Below are 25,059 nucleotides of genomic sequence, written 5' to 3'. Positions count from 1 at the left end.
GTGGTGGTTTCGCTGAAATTGCTACCATTTCCCATAGCGACTTCACCATTACTTGGAAGAGATGTTTGCACTGTAAAATAAAAAGAAACATCAGAGATGTTATGACAAATGTATGTAGCAGTGTTTTCATTTCAAAAATCGCCATACCCCAACAATATTATGAGTCTGAGCAGAGAGTTCGAAGGGGATGAATCAAGAAACTTTCGTGCAAGAGATTTCTCAGGTAACAATTCTTAATATTTCGACATATATGCATATTTCGTAGAAGGTGTAGCATAATATTTAGAACAAACATAAAATGCGCAGGATCCATCCGCTTTGTTTACACCCCACACCTAGTCAGTGTAGCACTTTATAATTAAAAAAATTGCAGCAAAACCTGCTACAGCATAAAAAGCCTAGTTTCAGACTGTCTAGACACAATGCGGCTGTCGTGTGAAATATTTAATGTGAAAACCGAGCAGTTCCGTCACGAAACACTAGCAAAAGAGGCATTTATTATACGAAAAGAAAGAAATACTGCCGGCTGAAAATTATGCTTGACCTAGAGCAGTGAGAAGAAGCGCGGTTCCTCGGTATCACTAGCAGGATGAGGCCACCCGCATGGCTTGATAAAATCATAGTCCTGGAGTTTGGGTGAATTCAGAGATTTACACGTGTTCTTCTCCGGGCACTATTCAAAGGCTGCGAATAAAAGCAAGAGCTATGTAATTACAGGCACTCTACATTAGCCAGGCCTGTTTCAGTAATATATACACTGCGTGATATTGCTAGGGTGATATTGCTCCTTGTAAATCTTATAACATGCGCAAAACAAATGCACTCACCATTGTAAGCTCCATGTTTCTGTGTATCCGAGTTCATCCCACATCGAAGAGAGTGGCCACGAGCGCCGACTTTTTTTCTAGTTGTTTCGCCTATGTTAATTCTAACACTCACAAAAATAAGAGGCCACTTTGCTGCGTATTTCAAAATGTAGGCGTCTCAGTAGGAATGACGACCGCAAGTGAGCATTTTTCACGATACGAGTGCGCTGACAAGAACGGACAAGACGGCAAGCACTCGGGCTGTGTTGCACCCAGTCGGCGTGCTAGCGATGCACAGAAGGAAAGAGTGAAAGGGAAGGGTTAATGAAGAAAACGTCGTAAACGTCAGTCTCCTCCACTGGACCTAGCCCCACCGCGTTTTGGGGGTGGCAGCGACGGAGGGAGACAAGGACAATAGTGACCACGCCGCTTTCCCGCGTACTTTTGAGAGCAGCCAATTCGACACAGCAGCTTATAGCTGTCTCAGCGCTTGACTGATAGCATTGACCAGGCTCACGTGGGTGCTTGGGGATAGGCAAGCGGGGGCTGAAGGATTGAAAGTTATGCCGAAAAAGAAATCCGGAATGCGCCGTGCCAACTACAGGCAAAGACAAGAGGTTGTTGACACGGAAAAGCCAAAACGTGCAATTAATATTGTTTTTTCTGTCAGGGGCATTCATACAAGGAGCTTACTACACATGCACGAACAAACAAATATATTGGAATAGGAGCATGATGATTGTGTCATCGCAACATGTCATGCATGCTAAAAAAACAAACAAAAGTTTTACTAATACATATGCGCTCCATCTCGATGCAATATAAAACGGTTCCATCAGCTTTGTGGCACTGTAATTCTCGATTCTCCTCAGAGTCCTGATCCTTCAAAGCCGCGGAGCGTACATCAAAATTATACAATGCGCAGGCAAATTCGCAATACCGTTGCTTCTTATGGAAAGCTCATGTTCCCATGCACGATCAGTAAAGCAGCGGCTAATTTTATGCGACTTCCCCTGCTTGCTACGTGGTGCACTGGCTTTTCTCTTTAGGGGACGCATTTCGGTGAAGGCGAAGTGCAAAAATGGCGGTGTACCATGCATGGATTTGACATGGGAGAACATATTTCTGGTTCCTGCGCAGTGTGCCTGTGATCAGTGCGTTAGTTTTTAAAACACGATGTTCAATCTCAGCAAGTCGTAGAGCACTAAAAACCGACAAAGCAAAAATTGGCTTATTACGGGCCAACTAGTAACCCATATTGGCAAATCCGTATGGAAGTCGGTCCAATAATTCCCGCCTTGCAGAACGGCAGTGCCAATATTGTTTACTGACTGTGTAATGTGGGCCAACGTTGGATCTCTATCAGAATGGCACAGCCAATATTCGCGCCACGCTGTTAACCTTAGGCCATCATTGGGCCAGGAATCAGAATAGCACTGCCAATATTGGAACCACGCTGTAAATCTTAGGCCGTCATTGGGCCAAGAAGTGCCAATATGTTTCCAACGTTGGCCCGACCTGACGTGCCGCCTGGGTAGGGATGAGCTGTACCCGATACCTAATATTGAGGAACGAATTCAAAGAGTTAGCGCTGCTAAATACATTTAAACTATAGATCATGTGCGGGGGTACTGGCAAGTTCCCCTTTCAGAAAGTGCCAGCTGCTATGCCGCATTCATCTCACCTGCAGGCACATTTCGCCCTCTCGTAGTCAGCTTCGGGCTGAAGAACGTGCCGTTTAGCTTCTCTAAGTTAATGGATATTGTCCTAAAAGACTTGGAGGAGTTCGCCTTGCCATATCTCTATGATGTAGCAATTTTTTCGGACAGCTGGGAACAACACGTATCGCACCTCAAATAGGTGTTCTCACTGTTGAGAGAAGCCGGCTTAACGATGAAAGCGGAAAAGTGTAGATTTGTTTGTTCACAGCTTACTTATCTGGGCCATGTTGTCGGCCAGGGCATGGGACGGCCGGCCGAGCTGAAAATAGCTACGATTGGAGAATTTTCTCAGCCGCGCACAAAAACAGACCTTCGTTCATTTTTTGGGACTTGTGGGGTACTATCAACGGTACATTCCGAATTACTCGCAAATGGCAAGTCCATTAACGGACGCCCTCCGAAAGGAAGCACCAAGTAGCCTACACTGGGATACGGACAAAGAGAACGCTTTCCAAAGTTTGAAAATGCTATTGGTTTCTCGTCGTGTGCTTCGCGCGCCAGACTACACAAAGGAATCCATAGTTCAATGCGACGCAAGCGACAGAGGTATAGACGTGGTATTTAGTCAGGTCGGTGACGATAACGAGGAGCGTCCTATCCTCTATGCCAGCCGTAAACTAAATGTAAGAGAAAAAGCCTACAGCGCTTCAGAGAAGCAATGCGCTTGTTTAGTTTGGGCCGCCCAGAAGTTGTCGTGAAACTTGCACGGAGCGAAGTTCATCTTCGATACCGACCACTGTCCTCTGACGAGGCTCAATCAAATGTCAGACAAAAATGATCGCTTGCTCCGATGGAGTCTCACTCTCCAAGAGTACAACTTCTCCATTAGATATAAGAAGAGAAAGTTGCATAGCAATGCGCATGGTTTCAGCAGGCTAATTTGAATTTTGCGTTTAAGTGTCCCACCTAAATTTTAGCGTTATTATTATTAATTTTGTTAAGCCAAGAAGATCCCCTCTCAATAAGTAAGATTCCCTCCATGATTGCTGAATTTGTCAGCACGAAATTGCTTCAATAATTGGCATAGCGAAATGCAGCATTTTTTGTTTCTGCACTTATGTTTTCTTTGAAGCCTAGCGGGTCTAAAGTGAGAGCCAAGGTACGTCATCTCGGCGCAGAGCCGCGTTGCGGGGTTCGTTTTGCAGTTGCCGGTCCTTGTTGGATGTTTTGGAGCGGTGACATCATTACACAAGTGGTTGCTGCGAGCCAAGGCATCACCCCCTGGCCACCAGCCGTTCTCTTCCTGCCCATCGGTTGTCTGCGCTGGAGAGTCGAGATTTTGCGGGCCATGGAGGCGCTGTTAAGAACGGCCCAGCTGAGGCGCGAGTTTTGCCAGCCAGTAGCGACAGCGGCGTCAACTTTCTTGGAACGCCACCGTTACGCTCTAGCCTCGTCGCCGTTGGCACTGAATGCGTTCGGCGGACAAACCATTGTTACTCAGCCCGCCACCACCGCCCTCGTCTGTCGCGAGCGGGGGAGTGCTAGTAGGAACGTAGTTCGAGGCTCCTTCCCACGCGCCGTCCAAGACGCAAGACAATGGGCACCCGGCCGCGGTGTGGGGGTCAGCTCGGGGAATAAAAGGCACCTTTCCTGACACAAGCCCCGAGTTCTACGTAGTCCGTCTGACGTCGGCTCCGGACCGTGAACCTGTGCGGAAATGTGTGTGTGTAGGCCGTCCCGCAGAGAGGCGGCTTGTTAGCGATGGCTGGACGAACGTTTCCGTCACTTTGGGATCGGTGCGGGGAATGAGGGTTTATACACCACTGTTGTGGGGCTGCTCAGTGTACTTTCTCATGCAGTCATGTTAGACTGAGGTACTGTGTCAAGCAGTCATGTTAGACTGAGGTACTTTCTCTCGCATTCATGCTAGACTGATTAGATGCTGTAAATAAACCCATATTCCTCGTTCTCGATGAGAAGCAGTCCTTCTCTTCATCAACGTCCTCAGCGTGGATAAATTGGACGACGGCATGGGCCAGCTACCTTCTAATTCATGGCGGACTCCAGTCTTGACAACGGGTTACGAGCGATGGGATTGAGCCCCCAATCCTAACAGTATACACCGCTCGCATTCATATCCCGGAGCACCTAACGACTGTTTCGTTTGCTGCTTTGGAACAATGCCCTTACGACGTTATACTTGGCTTACCCCCGTATTCAAAAATGCACCTGGATTCGACCTTTCATTCGAAATGCTCCTTGACGGCGGTTTCTCGTTTCACAAATGGCCCTCCACGTAAAACGCGCCTTGAGTGAAGGAAAGCTCGAGTGCTTTACTCGAGAATTTCAAGGTAGCGCCGCAGCTACCTTGAATTGCTCCTCTAATGAAGTCGGTGCGTAAACACGCCTTCCTTGTGATATGTGGTTCGCCTCATCGGCTTTTTCCGATTGATGTTAGTTCCCTCCTTAGCTGTTCTTTGGTAAACGATGCTGCGCATTTTCAAGGGCTTCGCTTCTTGGACCGGTGGAGTCGTATGGAGCGCCTCAGCAACGAAATTATTCCTCAGCAGCGCCGAGACAGATCGGCCGCCCCGTGAAGACTGCGAGCTAGTGCAGTGACTGTCATTTTACTCCACGCATGCGCTAGTTGATGACCAGCATACAGGTACTCTTCGTGTGAGTGCTCCAAAACTACTGTCAGCGCCAGTGCATTCACGTGTTTCTCGCAGCTGATCGTCCAAAGACGCATCAGTTGAAGCACGGCGCGATACATAACTGCGGTGGACTTGAAACTTACGAAAACAAAACAACTACGAACACTCCTGCCCTTAGTGTCCGCATTGCCTGCGTGTTCGATTGTTGGATGGACATCTGCCTGCGCGAGTGCTGACTGGCGCCCCCGTCTGCGTTGTTTGTACTCGAATAGATCGTCACTCACTGCGCCAATCCAAGGACAGCGACAAATGAGAAAGCAGCAAGGCGAGCTTCTCTGTAAACGAGCAGGTGCGTTCACTTTAATTTTTGCCCTTTTCTTTAATTTCATGCAGCTATTTGCGCTAGGAAAAACGAGAAATGTACTGTAATGTTGAGTGGAACATGTGCAGCCGGTGGAACTTAAAGTCATAAGCAATAATTAGGTGAGTATTTCTTATAAACGTTAATTTATAATTAGCCTATTCCGCCTATCAACATCCGAGCTTAACGAGGAAGATTATATCTGCATGTACACACAGGGGAACGAAATCTTTTATTTGAATACAAAATACGAAATAACAATACAACAGAGCATAGTTTTTGTATATCACAATATTCTTCATTACAAAAAAAGCTGAAGCAGTGCAGTGACAGCTACGAATACAGGCATTGCCAGCAAGTGGTGGCAGATATATCTCACATATCCTTGTTACAAACATTCCAGCTATTACAGATGGTTTATTATGTAAATGTTGGATTGTCGTACGTTGGTCTGGCTGCGCAAGTACCAGACCCGCTGAAAAATATTTATTCGCCAATATAAATAAAAGCACTCTGAGCTCACTAATGAAAAATAAATCGTCTTATGCAACACAACAGTCTTAAACGAATGTATTCCGCACGAAAACTAAAATAAACAAAAGGAGCACAGTACCTAAGCTAGTTTTCATGGGCCTTAACATCATTGTATATCGCCAACCCCTTCTCTTATGGAGGAGCCAGGCTACCAACACAAACACGCTGAGCAACCGCCTTTCCAAATGTGCTGTGTGTTCTGCGCTTGCAATGGTGTGCAAATGGAGGAGAGCTCCAGTTATTGTGTCATGCTACAGTACAATAGTTGTCACCATATCCTACCTAAGACGTCTATCTCCTTTCTGACATCTTACCAGCTCAAACAACACCAGTAAAATCAGTTTTCTGCATGCATTTGCCTTTATAGACGCCTTGTATCCAGGCTTCTTTTCTTTAGTCACATCAGTAAAAGAGTATGTACCTCTTAAAAACTTATGTTCAGTCGCAATGGCAATTTTTCCTAGAACAGTATTGTAATATTATGCTTGTCTTTTTGTGTTTTTTAGGATTTCAAATAGAGCACGATCCTCTGATCCTACAAACATAAGTAGTAACACTGCTGACAAATATATTCTAGACTAAACCACCAACTGTATTCTAGACAGTAGGCTGTCGAATGTAGGCACCCGACGGCATACAGTGGTAAATGCTCATAGAATATATACAGTTTCTGCTATTGTTCTAGCTTCAGCTTAATGCGAATTAAGAAGACCGGAACAATAATTTCTTCCGTTGGATGCGGATTACAGTTCGCTTCCATGAGGCTTGCAGAACTTCGCCATTTGTTCGAGGAACAAAACCCTTGGTAGCAGCGTGTGTTTCGGCATCCCACAACAGGCCAAATGGTGACGCAGATTGCCACAATGACGACGCTGAAAAATACAGTACAGAGTGCGTTACTATCGTTATTTCAGAAAAGCTGAGATCGACCATAATAATTACAGCATATTTCTTAATGTGCCCTTGCTCACGCTAAAGCGGCTTCAGCACACCACTAAATACTAAAGTTCTGACTACAAATGCTACGAAACTGCGGCATCACAAATTGTGAGCGGTAAAATCACATTGCAGCCGCAACACATCATGGGCAACTAATGACTTCGCACATCATAATCACCGATATATGCTCTTTAAAACAAGATTATATGACAGTTGAGCAGGAATAAAATATGAATTTGATTTCATTATCGTATACCTGTTTTATGTTTGTGGTTCTAAATAACATGGTGTCCGTTTCGCCGTATTGTCAGTGGGCGGAGACGTAACATCAATATTATGACACAGTTCTCGAAAATAAGCCGAGACTAATTACCGGGTAGGTTAGACAAGTACTTCTTCAGCACCTATGTTCTTTCAGGGAAGCGAGCTAGTGCAATTCCAGCAGGCACGCACAGTATCTATTGATGCTTTCAGGTCTGCCACAAGCCCTACTGTGCAGCAGAGACGTTGATTCTTTTCATCAACTGGTCCTTCCAAGGCCCACATTCTGCAGCAGAATGTCAAAAATGTTGTGTACACAGGGTGTTCGCGCGCTAAATAAATTCAGTGTACTTCAGCCACCAAAATGAAATAGTGCAGCACAACTAAAAATTGTTCCCGATACGTGAACTTCAAAGCACAGTTTATGGAATGCGCATCAGATGGTACGACAAAGCACATTGAAAAAGGTAGGGTGAAAAAGTACTAATGCTCGTGATGAATTACTGATAAGTGAATTTTCGGAATATTAAAATATTGCATGCCGTATATGTGAAGTGAGGAAGCACTGGAAATGCAGACACCTGCGCTAATTAATTGACCATATCTGATACAATCTGAACAGACTAACCACAGCGGCTTCTAAAACAATGTACATTACTCAAAAACGCTTGTTTTCTTCAACCTACCGCAGCTACTCACTCAACTCTAGGCATTCTGTCCCATGTCCCCTCCCTCTCTCTCTCTTCATCGCCATACCCCTTTCCCCCAGTGCAGGGTAGCCAACCGGGCTTACGTCTGGTTAACCTTCCCGCCTTTCCTGTCTTCTATTTCTCTCTCTCTCTCTCTCTCTACTGAAAGATCTTACACGCGATACTGGAATGATAATTGGACACAGGCGCCGAGTCGTACCTGCTGCATTTTTGTTAAAAAAAGCGGAAACATAAATTATTGTCGAGCAGAATCTCCCACAAGCTCTAATTAATATATTTTCTTCCGCAAGCTATATGTTTCAGGTGTTAATTCCAGCAGCATGAGCAACTGAACCGAGTCGTACTTGAAATATCGCAAACTTTTTATCGACAGCGCCACGGCAACTTCACAAAAACCGCATCAACATAATCTGCTTTCATGCAAAAATGGCTCACTCACCCATATTATCTGTTCAGTTCTTGCCTTCAGCAGACTTTCACCAGAACTCGGCCTTGAAGGTAAACAAAGCTGTGAAACGGTCGTTCCATCTGTGGCTTTCGTCGAAGTCAATCCAGCTGACTCACAAAACACATGAACCAAATTACCAATAATAACTACTATTAGGAACCGCAACGTGAACCCCCAATGGAAACGAAGAGGAGCAGGCAAATGCCAGCGAAAATTTTCTTGTTTCTCAGCCATGTGTCATGGTCTGAGCCGTTGAGCTGAGATTGTCACCAGGCCTCAAACACAGCTCCCGCTTGGTCTATCAGTCAAACGCCCACAGTGGCCGCTTTGCCAAGCTAAAGTTGCGCATTTTGCCATGTAGTCGTTTGATTAGGAAGACAAACTAAAGGAAACACATATCTGTCCCATATATTTGGGCTCTTGCTAAGCACATTTAAATATAGCATCGAAACCAGACGCTTTTCACGGTCGACGTGCTTCACTCGAGTCGAAGGCGCATTTTCAAGGCGTTCCTCGGCGGTGGAAACGTGGAGTAGTGTTTATGAAATGCACCAGCGCCTTGAGGGAACAAAGGCCCGTCTCCTCGGCTCAGCCAAGTCGAGGAGAGGGGCCTTCCTTTATTCGCCATTATAAATAAAGACTTTCTGAGCTCATTCAGCTCTGTTGAGTGAAGGCCTATTTAGGAATACGGGGCTTAGATATTTTATGGTCCCATCAGCCCTCTTTCATTGCGCGTCTGGTGTCATTCAGCTTGAACTGCTCCAGGTCACACAACCAGGGTTATGCTCTCCTGAAGACATCGGCCTTTCGCCTCAAGTCACTACATACGACACTCGACTGTCGTTCCAATCTGTTCCTGACGGCGCCTATTTACTACGTCCCACCGTTGACATACTGCTTGAAATAAGTTCGGCCATTGCCCATACTGTGCTCACTGTTACACGCAGTCAGACGTCGCTCTCTCTCTCTTTAATTTTAACAGCTCGAATCAAATTCTTCCCATAGGCATGTCTTAGCACGACATCTCCCCTGTGTACGATCGCGAGATATTGGCTATTGATGCCGAAATTCCGTCACCCTCTACAAGAACCTCCGATTCAGCAACTCTCACAGATGAACTTAGCAAGATGATTGCACCTGATCTTTTTCCGGCACAAGCTGCTGGCATTTGCCGTCTCTAGGAAACTTACCGCGAAGTTTTGACCTGCACTGCCGCCTTTTAGCCTAGACATCGGTGGCCATCCATCTTATTTACCCTGGAGACGCCAATCCGATACGCTGCCGGCCGTACCATGTATCACATGCTCAACGACAAATGAAACAACGAGAAGTCGATAAGATACTGACTAAAACCGCTATCGAAAGATCTTGCTCGAGTCCATGGGCGTCCCCTGCTGTCGTTGTCAAGAAGAAGGACGCCAGTTGGCTCTTTTGTGTTTATTACAGACACCTCAAAGAAATCACACGCAAGTATGTCTACCGCTTGCCGCCTATTAATCACACCGTGCACTGCTTGCACGGCCCCACGTAATTTTCATCGATAGACATCCGATCAGGCTGTTGGCAAATCTCGGTAGATGGCATGTACTGTGAGAAAATTGCATTCCCAAGATTTGACGGCCTGTACCAATTCAAGGTTATGCCGTTCGGCCCTTGTGATGCCTCGGCAACTTTAGAAAGAATGATGAACTCCTTACTTCGCGGCTATAGATAGTGCACATGCCTGTGTTATCCAGCCTATGTCATAGTCTTTTCGCCAACTTTCAAGAGCCATTTAACGCGCCTATCGGCTATTCTCGCTGCTTTTCAACGCGCCGCCCTGTAATTGAACTCAGCCAAGTGCCACTTTAGACGTCGTCAAATTAGGGCTCTTGGTCATCTCCTCAGTGCCGTGGGCGTTCAACCCAACCATGACAAGATTCGCGCCGTCCAGAAGTTTCCGGTTCCGTATTCCGCTTCAGACGTAAGAAGCTTTGCTGGGCTATGCTCGTATTTCCGCGTTTTATCAAGAATTTCGCCGAAAACTCTCGCCCACTCACCGACTTACTTTTTTCAGTTTCAGTTTATTATTCGTTCATAACAAGTTGTTACAAAATATGGTATCCAGACAAGGGTCCCAAAGCCAGAGACTGCACCGGAACCGTTGGATTAGAAGTTATATAAAAAACTAAAGCGGAATACAAAGCAGAGAAACAAATTATGAAAGAAGCAAAACATAACAAGGAAACTCAGTGACGACACACATAAAAGACAAAAGGAAGAGGAAAGGTACACAATCAATGGTAATTACACAGCTTCTAAATAGCAAAATAGCATTGTAGGAAGTTAATCAGACAGCAAATAATCCTTGAGTTCATATTTCAAAGACTACAAGGTAGTTGACAACTTAATGGAATATGGAAGACTGTTCCAAAGTTTAAGCGCGCTAAAAGAGGAAGCTATCTTTCCGTAATTAGTATGACGTAAAGGAAACAGGAAATTTCCTTGTGCTGCAAACCTTGTGTTATTAGGATTAAAAAGGAGATCAGAACTAACAAAGTTGTAAGAAACTTTTTGAGTTAGTAATTTGAAAAATAATATCGCTAAATGACAGTTAAACGAATCAGTTAACTTGAAGAATGCGGTTTGTACGTAGTTGTGAAGAGGCGTTAGAGAAAAAAATGGCTTCGTCTTATAATGCGGATAGCCTGATTTTTGCTGTGGTATATAGAGGAAAGATGACAATGATAAGTATTACCCCAAGAAGCGATACCATAAATGATATGACTATGCATGAAGGTGAAGTATAGCGATAATAACGCTTCTTTGGAAAAAAAACGTGCGTTTAATAATAAGTACGTTTCTTTCACATGGGGCCTTGCTCAAACCAAAGCCTTCAATTATTATGATCCATTTGCCGCCACTGAACTTGATCCGGATGCCAGTGGCCACGGAAACGGGGCTGTACTTGTTCCATGGCATCGTAAAGAAGAGCGCGTAATTGCATACGCCAGCCGCCGCCTGTCACCCGCCGCGAGGAATTTTGCCATTACCCAACGGGAGTGCATGGCATTACTTTGGGCAGTTGCCAAATTCCGCACCTACTTGTACGGCTGCACATTTTTTTGTGGTTACCGATCACTGCGCCTTGTTCTGGCTTTCCCCGCTTAAAGACCCCACTGGACGATTGGGTAGGTGGTGGCTACAGCTCCAGGAATATTCATTTGCTCTTTTATACAAGTCAGGCCCTTTGCAGAAAGACACAGACTGCCGCTCCCGTCATCCTATCGACCGCCCTGAATATGATACGCATGACATTGACTCTTGCGTCCTGGCCATTTGTGACCTGCACGACATCCGCACTGAACAACGGTGTGATGACTGCTTACGTGTTCTCATCGATAGTTTCACTTCTGGACATTCGGAGCCCACGCTGCGCATGTTCGTGCTCAGCGACGACATTCTCTACCGCGGCAGCTTGCGCGCAGAAGGACAAGAATCTTTACTATTCGACCACGCCATCTCCGAAGATCAATTCTTGAGCAGCTGCATAATACTGCAGGCCACCTCCGCGTTTCACGTACTTACGACGGCGTACGGCGCCGCTCCTACTGACCACACATGTACCGCTCTGTGCACCGCTACATTGGAGCCTGTGCGCTATGTCAGCGCCGCGAAAACCTTGTTCTGCTGCCCCCTGGGCGCCTTCGCACCATCGATGTGCCCTCAGGACCATACTTTAGCGTCGGTATCGATCCTCTCGGCCATTTTCCCTAGTTGAAATCTGGCAATAAGTGGGTTGTTGTCGCGACTGATTACGGAACACGGTACGCGATCACACGAGCTTTGCGCAGAAGCTGTGCAATTGAGGTACCAGATTTCCTTTGACATCATGGCGTCCGCCATCATCGCGCACCCTGACAGCTCCTCACTGATTGCGGCCGCACCTCCAGAATAGTTGAAGACCTACTTCGCTTCTCTTATGTATGCCATGCACAAGCTTTCCCCCGCCTACCACCCGCAGACAAACGGACTGGCGGAGGGGCCTAATCGCACGTTGACAGAAATGATATGTATGTTTCTGACGACCACAGTGATCCAGACAGCACGTTACCTTTCGTGACCTTCACCTATCATTTGTCCCGTCACAAACTTCTGGCGTTTCGCCCTTTTACCTTCTGTTCGGCCGCCACGCTTCTTTCTCCTCTGACACACTGCTTCCTTCCTCGAGGAACACTCCCACTGAAGACGCTTAGGACGTCTTCGCCCAGGCTCGCACGGCACGCCAGAATGCCGGCTCCCGGCTCACTGAGTATCAGGCTGTGCAGAATACCCGGTACGACAGCCGACATTGGGACATTAGATTTCCTCCTGGATCCGTTCTCCTTTTATGGACTTCATGTCGCCGCGTCAGGTTGTCTGAAAAACTGCTGCCACACTAGACAGGGCCCTACACAATATTCCGCCAGCTTTCTACGAGATCGCTCCCCTGGACTCATGGGGCTGCTATGCCAGGGTACGAGGTTTAAATCCCGCTATCCGAGCGGCATTTTTTTTTTCTCTTTTTGTATTGGTAAGCTTTATGGTAAGCTTTCCCCTTACGACGCTGATAAAAGGGTTGGACATTGCTACTATTCCGCTGTTACAATTTTGCCCCACTGGTTAACTGTAAAGATCGCACCTTTATACAGGAAACTGGTGCTAACACTGACCTTGTGCTGTTGGTAGGCCTGGTGCTTGAGCAGGGCGCCGTCTGATTCGAGCACCAGCATCTTCACAGGGGCAATAGCGGTCGTCATGGCAGCGGAATTGAAGTGAGGACACGGCAGCTGTGCCATGGACATGGCCCAGTCATGAGTGATGTGCACATCAGCCACGGCCGCCTCGTCCCACTCGACCCGCACGCCCAGCTCCCTCCGGATCAGTTCGCATAGCTGGGACACCGCCTTCACGTGGGGCTCACTGTCGCGCGAATACACCACCTTCACCACTGCGTAGTTGGCAGGGAAAGCACGGTCGAGTTTCGCCCTTCCCACAGTCCCTTCTACAAAAATACAGGTTTTTGATTTCGAATCTACACGTCATCGAGTTGATATCACTTGAGACGCATAGCGTAGTGTTCTTTCGCATGTCAATGTGGGGCTCTAGTAAGCATTTTCTGATTTTCGAAAATTTCCCGTGGTGACCAACAGTGAACGAAAGCAAAAGACATTGATTTAAGCGTTACGGTGCTTGCGCTGCATTCGGTCTTCCGAATACGGTCTTCCCGAACCACCCATCGATATCATTGATTAGCTGCCCAATTCAGTAACAGAGCGTTTCGTAACTCAGCTTGAAGTTAAATGTGACAACACCAAGCGCTGCCGCAGACTTGGAGCACGAAAACCCGGCCAAGAAAAGCCGGTTATCTTAGCTTGATAAGGACCGAGCTGGAAATCACAAAAAAGAAACCCCCATAAGCTAAATGGATCCAACATTTTCTAGAATAAATATTTCTCTGGACAGTGGCAACAGACGCGCAAAGAACCAAGGTAGCTCTCTGCTGAACTTAGGAAAACCCAGCGGCAACGCACGACTGCACTGTAAGTCGCCTATCGGGGATAGCGTTCGCGTTTTTTTTGGGGTCACCCTAAAAATTCTTTGCATACGCAAGTAGTAATAGCAGTCCCACAAGTACCAATTGAAGTCCATTTCAGCCGCCAGTTTTAAAAGTAAATGCACATGGCCTACTAATGGACATAGTTATTTGTCTTTAAATTCACAGTCAAAGTCAATTTGGCACCAGAAACGGTTGCCTAGGAGGCAGACTTATGTCTGCCTCCTAGGCAATTAATGCCTGTCAAAGTGTCAGCCCCCTTCCCCCCTCCCCAAACATCTCATCCAACATCACTGTAATAATTTCTACATTGCCTGTCGACAAAACTTTCTTCATAACTCAGTGGAAAGCACTGGGAACAATGCATCAAAACGAAAACATTTGAACCAAGACTATTCAGTATCGCGAGAAACGCGCAACTATGAACGAGTGATATTTGTGTCATGAAGTACATAAAAACCGACCAAAACAATGAAACAGGAACAATAAAAAACAAAACTCACAGCTGAAACCAACATTTCCTGCTCAGTTATCACCCCGAAAGACAAAACGAAAAACATTTCAAAATTGTGTGCCAGAACGTATCTGCTTGTGCTCTTTTCAAATGCTATCCCAAAGACACTGTCCTTAAAAGCGGTTATAGCTGTTTTGGGTCTACTCAAGAAGGCAAAAATTCGGTAAGATTCTTTTTGTTAACCCTAGTTAGTGCGAATCTTTTCTTTGTTATACTATGTATCATGGAGGTTGTACGGCTGTTTTTATGGACGTATATTTCAAAGAGCAATGCCGAATTCTCTTTTATTTGACTGCATATAACGAACGCTAATTTTTTACATCGAATATTTGTCATAGTCAAGATTCGATGCTCTTGAAATAATGGGGCAGAACGTGCTGAGCGAAGAAAATTGTCTATGTGGCGCAACTCTTCTTTCTGTAGTACAAGTAGGCTTTCTAAATTTGTTTTCGTGGTCGTACCCCATACAAGAAGACAGTAATGCCGACGAGAGTGTACTAGGGTATAATACAACTGTTTTTTTAACCAATGTGTTAACAGATCCTTTAGTTTGTAAGTGACTCTAATTGTTCATGAGATATCTGCTTGCATTTTTGCGACATGTGCTGACCAGCTTAAGTGTTCCTGAAAAACAACACCAAGAAATTTATGGAATATAACGCGCTTGATTTGCTGATCACCGAAGTGAAGAGCAATGTCCTTCACACATTTATTCTTTGGTCTAAAAAGAAAACATTTTGTTTTGTTCGTGTTTAGAGCTAATTTATTAACGCCAAGCTACACTCATAAGTTTTCAAGCCAGGTATTTACTTGTCTCTCTATGTCCCCTATATTAGTCCCTGAAAAAAATTCGTTAGTGTCGTCAGCATAAAGGATAATTTTGGGGATTAGCGGAATATTTACGATGTCATTTATATAGAGAAGAAAAAATAATGGCCCAAGTATAGAGCCTTGTGGTATCCCAAACGAGATAACACCAATATTAGAGAGCTTGGTTCATCGCAGTATACTGGGTTCTGTTTGTCATGTAACTGGTAACCAGATCTAGGGCGACCCCTCTAATTCCGTAATTGGTTAATTTTGTCAATAAGACATCATGTCTAACGGAGTTAAATGGTTCTCTTAAAATCAAGAAATAATCCGACGGTGTATAATTTATACTCAAAATTATCGATTATTTTATCTTTAATATTTAACAGAGCCGTTTCTGTTGACTTATATATATGGAACCCATGCTGCTGCTCTACTATAACGTTATTTTGTTGAAAGTAACTTAGAAAGCTCACATTGATAACTTGCTCTATTATTTTCGAGAACATTGTCAAGATCGAAATTATTAGATAGATAGAAATCCGTCCTTTGTGTTCGTAACCGAAACTGGCTAAGTGTTCTTTGTAGGCATTTGGGCAATTCGACGCACCATTTCGCGTGCGCATTTCACGTGTTTCTGCAATCCTTAAGCCACACTGTCTCCTCGCTCCAAAGCAGTTGTCTGCGGCGGCGCTCCACTCGCGATGGTTCGCGGTAAGGTCGGAGCTGTGACGTCACAAAGCGGCCCCTGGTGGCTACTGTCGTGACGGTAGCGTGTCTCTTTCTCCTTGGGACTGCGCGGCGTACGTACGTACTTCCTCTCGTCCGCCGCCACCTTTGTGACTAGGACTGAGATCACGCACGGTGCCTTTGCCCGTGCGGGGAGCGCGTACCTCGTGTTGATCCTGTGCCGACGCTAAGCCAAAGAACGAGTGCATAGTGCTCGCGCGAGGTCGTACCACGCCAAGCCGCCTTCATCGGGGGCCCAAGCTGAAGGAGACTGCCCGAGCTCTCGCGAGTTGGCCCATTGGTTATCGCGAGGGAAAGTAGCATAGCCGCCGGGACTTTTCCGAGCGGCATGTCCAAGTTTGAGCGTGTGCTCTCGCAGTGACGTGCTGTAGGCGCCCCTGACTATTTTCCCGCCCTTAGTGCGGCACCCCTTTGGTTTCCCACCGCCCCAAGACCGGGCGTCTGTGCAGTGTCGGGTGCCGTCGGATACAATAAACGGTTTCCGCTAACTCGGGGCAATACTGTGTTCTTGCATGCGTCGCTCGGTAGCCGCTTGTGGTCTGAGCTCGCACGCAGCGGCGTTAGAGGCTGACGGCTGACGCCGCGCCCTCTGGCTCGCTAAGCTGGAACCCGCGGTGGTCGGTACTCCTGTGAGATACGAAGACCTCACATCGTATATCTTATGTTCAAGCTTCATCTGGTGCTTTCACGGTACTACGGAGGATGCACCATCAGGGCGTGGTGGTGGCGTCGCATTTCTTTTCAGAAATGCATATTTGAGCAAATAGTGCAAGAACGGGGCACAGAAAAGGGGCACACGATAGAGGCGCTGCGTCGGGTGCCTCTTTTCTGTGTCCTGTTTTTGTCCTGTTTGCTGAAGTATGGATTCGTACCAACAATCCCGGCTAGCCCCTGCTTCAGATAGGGTTTCGAGTTTTTTCTACTAGCAGACATTTCCAATATGAAATCAGTCTAGGTAAAGATTAAAATTAGCGACGTGGCCGTAAGTTTGGGCACCATATACAGTCCGCCCAACACTGCTGACGCCTTACGAAGCGTTTGTGAATACACACCTGAACACACGCTCAATTGTTGTAAGATGGTAATCTATGGGGATTTCTAGTTTCCCTGTATAAAATACAACTCTGCATCGACAAGCTGCGATAGACTAATGTACGCGTCGCTCATTACTATGACTACATCATGCAACTTCCCACAGGCTGTCACAAGTCGTTCACGTGCAAACTCAGTGTTAGATTTTGTCTTCATGAACGAACCACATTTGCCTATCAATTCTGAATGCAAGATTGTTGATTTGTCAGGTCACAAAGCAGTCTTTGTTTCGTTCAACTTGTCTCGTCACGTTGTAAGACCTGTGTTCAAAACTGCGTCGAAATTTAAATGTGCAGACGACAATGCTGTTGTCAATCTTATAGCGTCGTCGTTTGATGGCTTCTTATTTTCTAATAACTATTGAAATGTCAAATGTTTCAGTTGAATACTTCTACAACATTGCCTAGGAGTGCATTTCCGGATTTCTTCCGAAAGTATGTATAAAACGTAAACCGAAGCATCCTTGGAACAATAGTGTACCATCCAACTCATGTGACGAGTCGAGCGGTTTCGCAAGCGCCAAAGCTCCGCGCCAACCTAACAGCTTTACACTCCTTAAGTTAAATCAAGTCAACGTTGCCGGGACTCCAGGGACGTTTATTTAAAAGCTTCATACTATCTACACTCATGAAACTTAACTCAGCAAATTTTTGGAAAGCCATTGACACTGTATCTCCAGCTTCACCAACATTTCTTATTAATGACCAACCGTGTTCCAGTATATCTCCAGATCATTAGCCTTGCATAACAATTTAATTTGCTTTTGGTACTGGCGACAGTAGCAGTCCAAGCATCAGTCCACCTCAAAAGTTTCTACCCCTTCCTGGTGTCAAAATAAACACTGCAGGCTCCTACATATCGTACTGAATATAGACACAACCAGGAGTAATGGACCAGACTGTGGACAGATGGAAAACAAATATTTGATGAGAAAAGGACCTGTCAGGTGGCCAGCCCGATCTCACGCCACCCGGGCATTACGTGCGGTGATTCATAGCGTTTCCACCGCTGCCCGGGCTCGCTGGATTGCCCGTAGTTGGGTGTGTAGTTCCGAGCTAGTGACAGCGCTTGCCATCGCTCGTCGAGAAGGTCCGGTTCTATGTTAGCCTCTACATATATTGCTCTGATCTCTGCGCATTTCCATAAGATTTGTGCCATGTCTGCGTTTTCACGTTTGCAGAGCTTGCAACTCGCGTCTGGGTATTGTCTGGCATTTACTAAGTTTAAGTGTGCTGGGTTTCGGAACGTTCTGGTTTGCAACTTCCTCCAGTCTGTTTTCTGAGACATGTCGAGTTAACTGTGGGGTTGTGTGTATGCTTCTTTTGTTTCGTATAGTGTGTCAGTATGTCGCGATACGTGACCAGTCTGTCTCTCTTGTATCGCTACTTCGTCCTCGTCGCGTCCTCCGTGCTCCCCATCGCTCCCGCCGCAGTGCTCCCCCCCCCCCCCCCCCCTGGGGTTGCGGGGTGTTGGGCCGTCACTGTCCGAGCCACGCTGGATTAGTGGTCGCGCCGCTCGGTGGGCTTTCTCGTTGAGATTGGGAGGGGCACTCGGACATTCTGTGGTTACTTCTCCCATACGTGCCGGGATCCGTTTGAGGTATTTTGGTGTGATTCTGCCACTCTTAAAGCCTTCTGCTCTGCGGTTCAAGATTTTGGCCGCTTCGGTGGAGAGCATTCTCTTTGTGAAGTTCCTAATGGCCATCTTGGAGTCACTGATTATTGTCCTGCCTTGTTACCGAACGTTGATTACAGCCAATGCGATTGCCGTTTCTTCCGCTGTCTCCAACGATCTGGTCCTTACGGAGCCCGCAGTCACGGTCATTCCTTTCGTGTCTACGACTGCCATTGCGGAGAGGGAGGTACCCTCGTCACCGCCGAAACCAACATTGTCGTCTCGCTTTCGGGGATACCGGGCGGCGTCTCCGAATAGCACTCCCTCTCGCACATACCACCACACGGAATAACTCTTTCAAATTCTGCTAAAGACACAATCTCGTTTTTGAAATCTTTCCTCAAAGACCAGATTGTGTCCTAACCGAATTTTTAAAGAGTTATTCTGTATGGGCGGCTCGTTATCGGACTATTAAAGCAAAATCCTTCGATGGCTAATCGGTCGAAAAATCCGACATCTGGCGTAACGGCATGAAAATTCATGATGCCACCATACCACATGGCGCACAATGTGTTGGTGTTATCATGGTTTCACCAATGAAGGTCGTGGGTTCAAGTGCCTTCATTAACCCTATTTTAGTTAAGACAGAGTTAATTAAGGTACTTGAACCCGATACCTTTGGTGTTAATTAAAATAGAGTTAAATAACAGAGTCGATTAAGATAGAGATAATTAAGGCATTCAAGGTCACGACCTTTGGTGCGAGTCGAACCCTCGATATTTGGTGGGTGTCAAACCCACATCCTTTGGTGAGAGTCGAACCCACGACCTTAGTGGGACTTAAGGTGAAGTTAATTAAGGCCCACTTATTGAGATATAGTTAACGTACTCAAACCGACGACTAATGGTGGGAGTCGAACCCTCGGTGTTTGGGGGGTCACACCAAGGACCTTTGTTGTTCTTTAGGGCGAAGTTAATAAGGTCACAGTTAATTAGTATCTAGTTAAGGCACTTGAAGCAACGACCTTTGCTGAGAGAAAAGAAGTAATGTGAAATAATTCATTCGAATGCGAATGTCAAAGTACTTTAAAAAATGCCCCGTGAGTGTGCAGGCTTTCGCCTTCATCTTGTTTAGCCCATGGTAAAGTGACTGTCCACTTTTATATTTAAAAAGTCAATTCAATAATGCATTGTGTCTCACACCTGGAAAACTACGAACGTTCTCCCGACATTTAGGCGAATTTCTTCAAAATATACACCAATTTCTTTAAATAATACGTGTTTCATAAACATATCAGCAGAAAATTTTAGCTAAGAACACCATGCTATCTCGTTGTCGACATTGGTTCTGTGCTGGCTTCTCAAAACTTTCACCGTTCATTGAATTCCCCCACGGCGTCGCAACAGCACCTAACCTTCGTGCATAGATCGATGTGATATTTATAGATTGTGGGAAAGCATCCGACACTTTCTTCATAACCAGCTTCTCTTTAAACTGCGTCTGGGCTGATGGAACTTGTCATAAGAGAGCAAGGAGAGTCTAGAGGAGGTAAAGTTGACTCTCTCGGTGCAACAGTCACAGGAACAAATACAACGGGTCGAGCAGCAACACCGCATGCGATAATTATTTCACGGGGCAACGATTGGGGATCGGGAGTAGCATTCAACGCAGTACTCATAGCACACCCATCAGTTAAACAAAGCCTGGGAGAGAATTCCTCTACGTGAAATACAGCCATAAGGGTGAATGAAAACGTCCCCGTGTACCATCTCGGCGGAACGAACGGCGATTATTTGTTCTCCAGACGACACATAATCTCTGCCTGTTACGAAATGGCTATGCGCATCATCTGTAGAACGGCACTGCTGACTTATCTCGGTTAGGGAAAGGAGACGCTGGTGACAACTGATAGGCGCGCAGGCAGACTACAAGAAATCTCAACCCGAATAAGGTTGTGAGTGCGCTCACGTAGCACCGCACATACCATGTGATGACGGATGTCATCCATAGAGACACCCACTGTACATTGCCCGATCGGGCGAATTATGTCATTGTTTGCTGCACGCAAAGGAGCGCCGCAATACGGCGTGGTCATTTTTCGTAGACAAGATCATAAACCAGCAAGTAATTATAGGAATGGCGGCACCAGTTTCAAGAGAGCTTCGACACGAGTAACTTCCACCAACAGGGGAACCGCTAGGTGGCGTTGACTAGAGCGGTCAGCTCAGGAAGGGCTTCCATCTCTTTTCGCCTTTTGAGAGCGATCGTTTGCTGTGACCTGAATCTCGAGGACTTCACGAGGCTGGGCAACCTGTGAGGACACTGTGGATACTAAACTTTCCGTTGAGCACCTCGCCAAACCTTTGTGGCGGGCCCAAACGTGTGTGAAGTGTGAACGCTAACGGCGGCGGTGAGGCGGCGGCCGCTGGTACGCGGAACGCGTCGGCGACGCGGACGCGACAGATGGCGACGCTTACGCCGACTCCAGCTACGGAGGCGCCGAGAACACCGACGACAACGGTTAACGAGGCAGCAGGCCCCGAGAAAACACCCAACGCGCAACTCACCTCGGACGTGGACCGAGGTGACATGGAATACCAAGAAACCGTTAATGGGGATTGCATTGTCCTCCAGAGTACCGAAGAAACTGGCGGACCCCATGGACGCCAAGACGACGACGGAGATTGGCAAACGGTTTTGACCGTGCGCTAAAAGAAGGCGCTCGCACGAGCGGGCAAAAAGGCCATTTTCCACGAGGGGGGCTACGAATCATCGGGACCATCGTCCAAGCCCCCGGTGCAACCAGCGAAGAAAAAGAAATCCAAGACACGGCGGTTTCCACCACTGCCTAAGGACGACCTTAAAGTGATCGTGCGCCCTCACCAAGGTCTCCCTATCAAGGAACTCACGGCGCCGCTGATCGCAGAAGCAGTTTTAAACGCCTGCCAAGGAAAAGTGAATGAAAACCAAATCCTGCTGAGATTGAAACCAGGATCAAACATTTTTATTATCTCAACCCCTACCGAAGAGGTGGTGGATATTACAAGAAGAATTACAGGCCTCCCCTTAAACGGTCGCCTGCAAGCAGTGAGTGCGTACACAGAAGTAGGCGACGACACAAAGAAAGGAGTGATACATGGCATCGCTCCTCACACAAGCCCTGAAACCCTGCTAGCCAACCTACGTGTTCGTACGCAAGGCGTCGATATACTGAGAGCTAGGATGTTGGGTGAAACGAAAACAGCGGTAATTACCTTCTTTGGCCCCATCATACCGCGATACGTCTATAATATGGGAGGGGAGCTTCCCTGCTTCCCATACAAGAATACCATACAATTCTGCAAGACTTGCAAGCAAACGGGTCACAGAACGGACGTCTGCCCGAACCCCCACGTGCCGGTAGGTCACAACTGCGGCACTCGGGAGCCACAGCCAGACCACGACTGCAATCCTGTTTGCGTCACCTGCAGAGAAAAGCATCTCACGGGATCCAAGGAGTGTAAACGTCGTTTCAAGCTGCCACCACAGCGACCGCAGCCAAAATCACCAAACCGGATGGCCGGCAAAACGCCGGGCAAGATGATCAAGTCATCGTCACCAAAACGGAGATGGTCTGACACAGACGATATGGACGATGACGACTGGCCTCCACTGCGGGCTCAAGGGGACATTCCAACGTCGCAACCCCCAATTCGAAAATCAAGATCACAAGAACGACAGAAGAATCGAGACCAAGGGCTATCTCACCACTCCGCCTCCAGACACCTCCGAATGTCCTCCAGATCCCCTACGCCATCCAGGACTTCAGTGGCAGTAGGGGACTCAACCCAACACAAGTTGAGTTGGGCGGGGATGGCACGAAAAGGGGCTCCAATAACCGCCAACCCTGAGTACCAAAGAATCCTTTCTGAAAATCGTCAGCCTAAACAAACAGTCGAAGAACTTAAAATCGAGATGGCAACGCTGAAGGCACAGTTTCAGAATACCAAAATTGGGCAAGCCAAACCAGCACAGGGGGATAAACCTGCCACCCAACGAACAGCAATTAGCAACATTGAAACCCCCCGCAGGGGCGTCTGCGCAAGCAGGCGTTTGGTGTGTTGCGACACCACGTACCCGAGCACGCGAGGGTCGGACCCTCCCGCGTGTAGCCGTGCGCGGCTTAGCCGTGTCTGGGGAAAAGGGGATCCTGGGGGTTGAGCCGATGCCGGGTGTTTGGGCCTTTAAGGCCCCCCGGTGGAGGCAACACACCTCTTTGGCCTCTGCTTCACATAGACGGCACCCCCGGACTGACCCACCCGGGGGAAATCGGCAGTCGCCTTTTCCTATCTCTCCCTCCTCGAATCTTTGTCTTTATCTCTCACTTTTTGACCTTTCCTGTCTCCTTCTCTCTTCTTTTTACTTCCTTTCTCCACGGCGGCAAGGGTTAACCTTGTGTGGATATCCTACCTTGGGTACACCATATTGGGTTATAGTGATGGCGTACGGCTGGCGTCGTGCAGGCTTGTACACAAGCTGTGCCGCGTCCCCTCGTTGGGCTCCGTGGTGGGCGGTCGGCGCTGTTGCCGAACATACACATTTTCCTATGGCAGCGCAAGCCTCTGTTGTTTATGATCGGCGTCTGAAGAGATGCCGCACCGAAGTACCATTTCAATTTTCCTTTCAAAGCAACGCCCCAACATTTCCAAAGTACTATGTAGTGCATAGTGAAAGCAACACTCCGGTAAGGAAACTCTCTCCTTTCCTGGTAGTGAAGTGTCTGAAAGACAAAATCGGACCAACATACAAAGCATCCAAAATGTCTAGCGGGGACCTCCTCCTAGAACTGAATAACAAAGATCAAGCAGATAAGCTCTCTGAACTTACCAGTATTGGCGAAGCGACAGTGACTGTTTCAGCCCACAGAACACTTAATACAAGCAGGGGAGTAATATCTGAAGAAGACTTCATTGGTTTAAGCGACGAGGAACTCCTGGAAGGTTTTCAGGAGCAAAATGTAACCAAAGTACAAAGAATAGTAATCCGAAGGAACGATCAAGAAATCCCCACCAAACATGTTATACTCACCTTCGGAACAAGCGTAATGCCTACTTCACTCGATGCAGGTTATGTCAAAGTCAATGTAAGACCGTATATCCCGAATCCCAGACGGTGTTTTAAGTGCCAAAGATTTGGACATGCTTCACATGCATGCCGAGGACAAACAACTTGTGCTAAATGCAGCTCCAACGACCACCAATCAGAGAATTGCACTTCTTCGCCACATTGTGTTAACTGCAAGGGAGATCACCCAGCTTATTCGCGGTCCTGCCCTTGCTGGAAAAAAGAAAAAGAAGTCATTGCACTTACTGTTAAAGAAAAAATCTCGTTCTTCGAAGCCAGAAAAAGACTGTCGTACCTTCCCCGAAGAAGTTATGCCGAAGTGACGCAGGCGGGGGCAGCGTCACATAGGCCTCCGGAGTCCTCCGAGCCCACGCGCAGTGGTGCCGCAGTGACTCCTCCCGCCCCCGTGGTGGAAGCAGTCAGTACTGCTCCACCCTCTTCGACGGCCCTGCAGACACCAGCCCCGCAGGGCCCTAAAATCAAACGAACCCCAAGGCCCGAGGCACGTGTCTCGGCGCCTAACTCTGGGTCCTCCAGCGCCTCAGAGAGAGCGATGGAGGTCGACACAGAAACTCCGGTGTCATTGACACCGAAGGATAAGCGCTCTCTCGAGCGCGGCAAGAGGGATAAAATCCCAATAACAACTCAAACTAAGAAAGCGTTAACCTAAAGGTTATCGCTCATTTGTACTAGCCTTTTTAAATCCATGTCACCTATACCACACCACTTAATTTTTCCGTAATGCCATTTCTTATCTTCCCATTTTAAAATGGCTTTTATTATCCACTGGAATTGTAGAGGGCTTTTACACAACTTAGGTGACATTAAAGACATATTAATAAACTTCTCTCCTGTAGCCCTGTGTTTACAGGAAACAAACCTAGGCGAAAAACACAAAAACATTTTGAAAGGTCTCACTGTTGTACGGCGCGACCGTACTCAGGCGAACCGGCTGTCAGGTGGTGTAGCCATTGTCCTGCCAGGTGGTATAGCAGCCAGAGAAGTTCCCATTAACACTCACATAGAAGCCGTTGCTGTCGCCGTTTTAGCTCACAGAACCATCACCATTTGTTCAGTATACATTCCGCCGCATTTACATTTTACCGTAAGAGACCTTGAGTTAATTTTAAACCAGCTACCCGAACCATTTTTATTAGCCGGTGATTTTAATTCACATAACACGTTGTGGGGTAGTCAAACAACTGACACCAGGGGTCAAACACTTGA

General features: G+C 47.0%; 1 protein-coding gene across 13 annotated transcripts in view; it reads right to left on the bottom strand.

The window, feature by feature from the left end:
- LOC126529739 (uncharacterized) overlaps positions 1-25,059 on the bottom strand; it is a 345,564-nt gene that overhangs the window by 42,115 nt on the left and 278,390 nt on the right. For all 13 annotated transcript variants that reach the window (XM_055069962.2, XM_055069964.2, XM_055069959.2 and 10 more), the window contains one exon: positions 13,066-13,343. In XM_055069962.2, the coding sequence (XP_054925937.1) occupies positions 13,066-13,343 (278 nt within the window). The remainder of the gene's footprint in view (positions 1-13,065; positions 13,344-25,059) is intronic.

The sequence above is a fragment of the Dermacentor andersoni genome, chromosome 9 (assembly GCF_023375885.2).
Source record: "Dermacentor andersoni chromosome 9, qqDerAnde1_hic_scaffold, whole genome shotgun sequence".
Taxonomy (NCBI): Eukaryota; Metazoa; Arthropoda; class Arachnida; order Ixodida; family Ixodidae; genus Dermacentor; species Dermacentor andersoni.
Note: the sequence above shows the minus strand (reverse complement) of the source record. Positions and strands in the feature narration are given on the sequence as shown.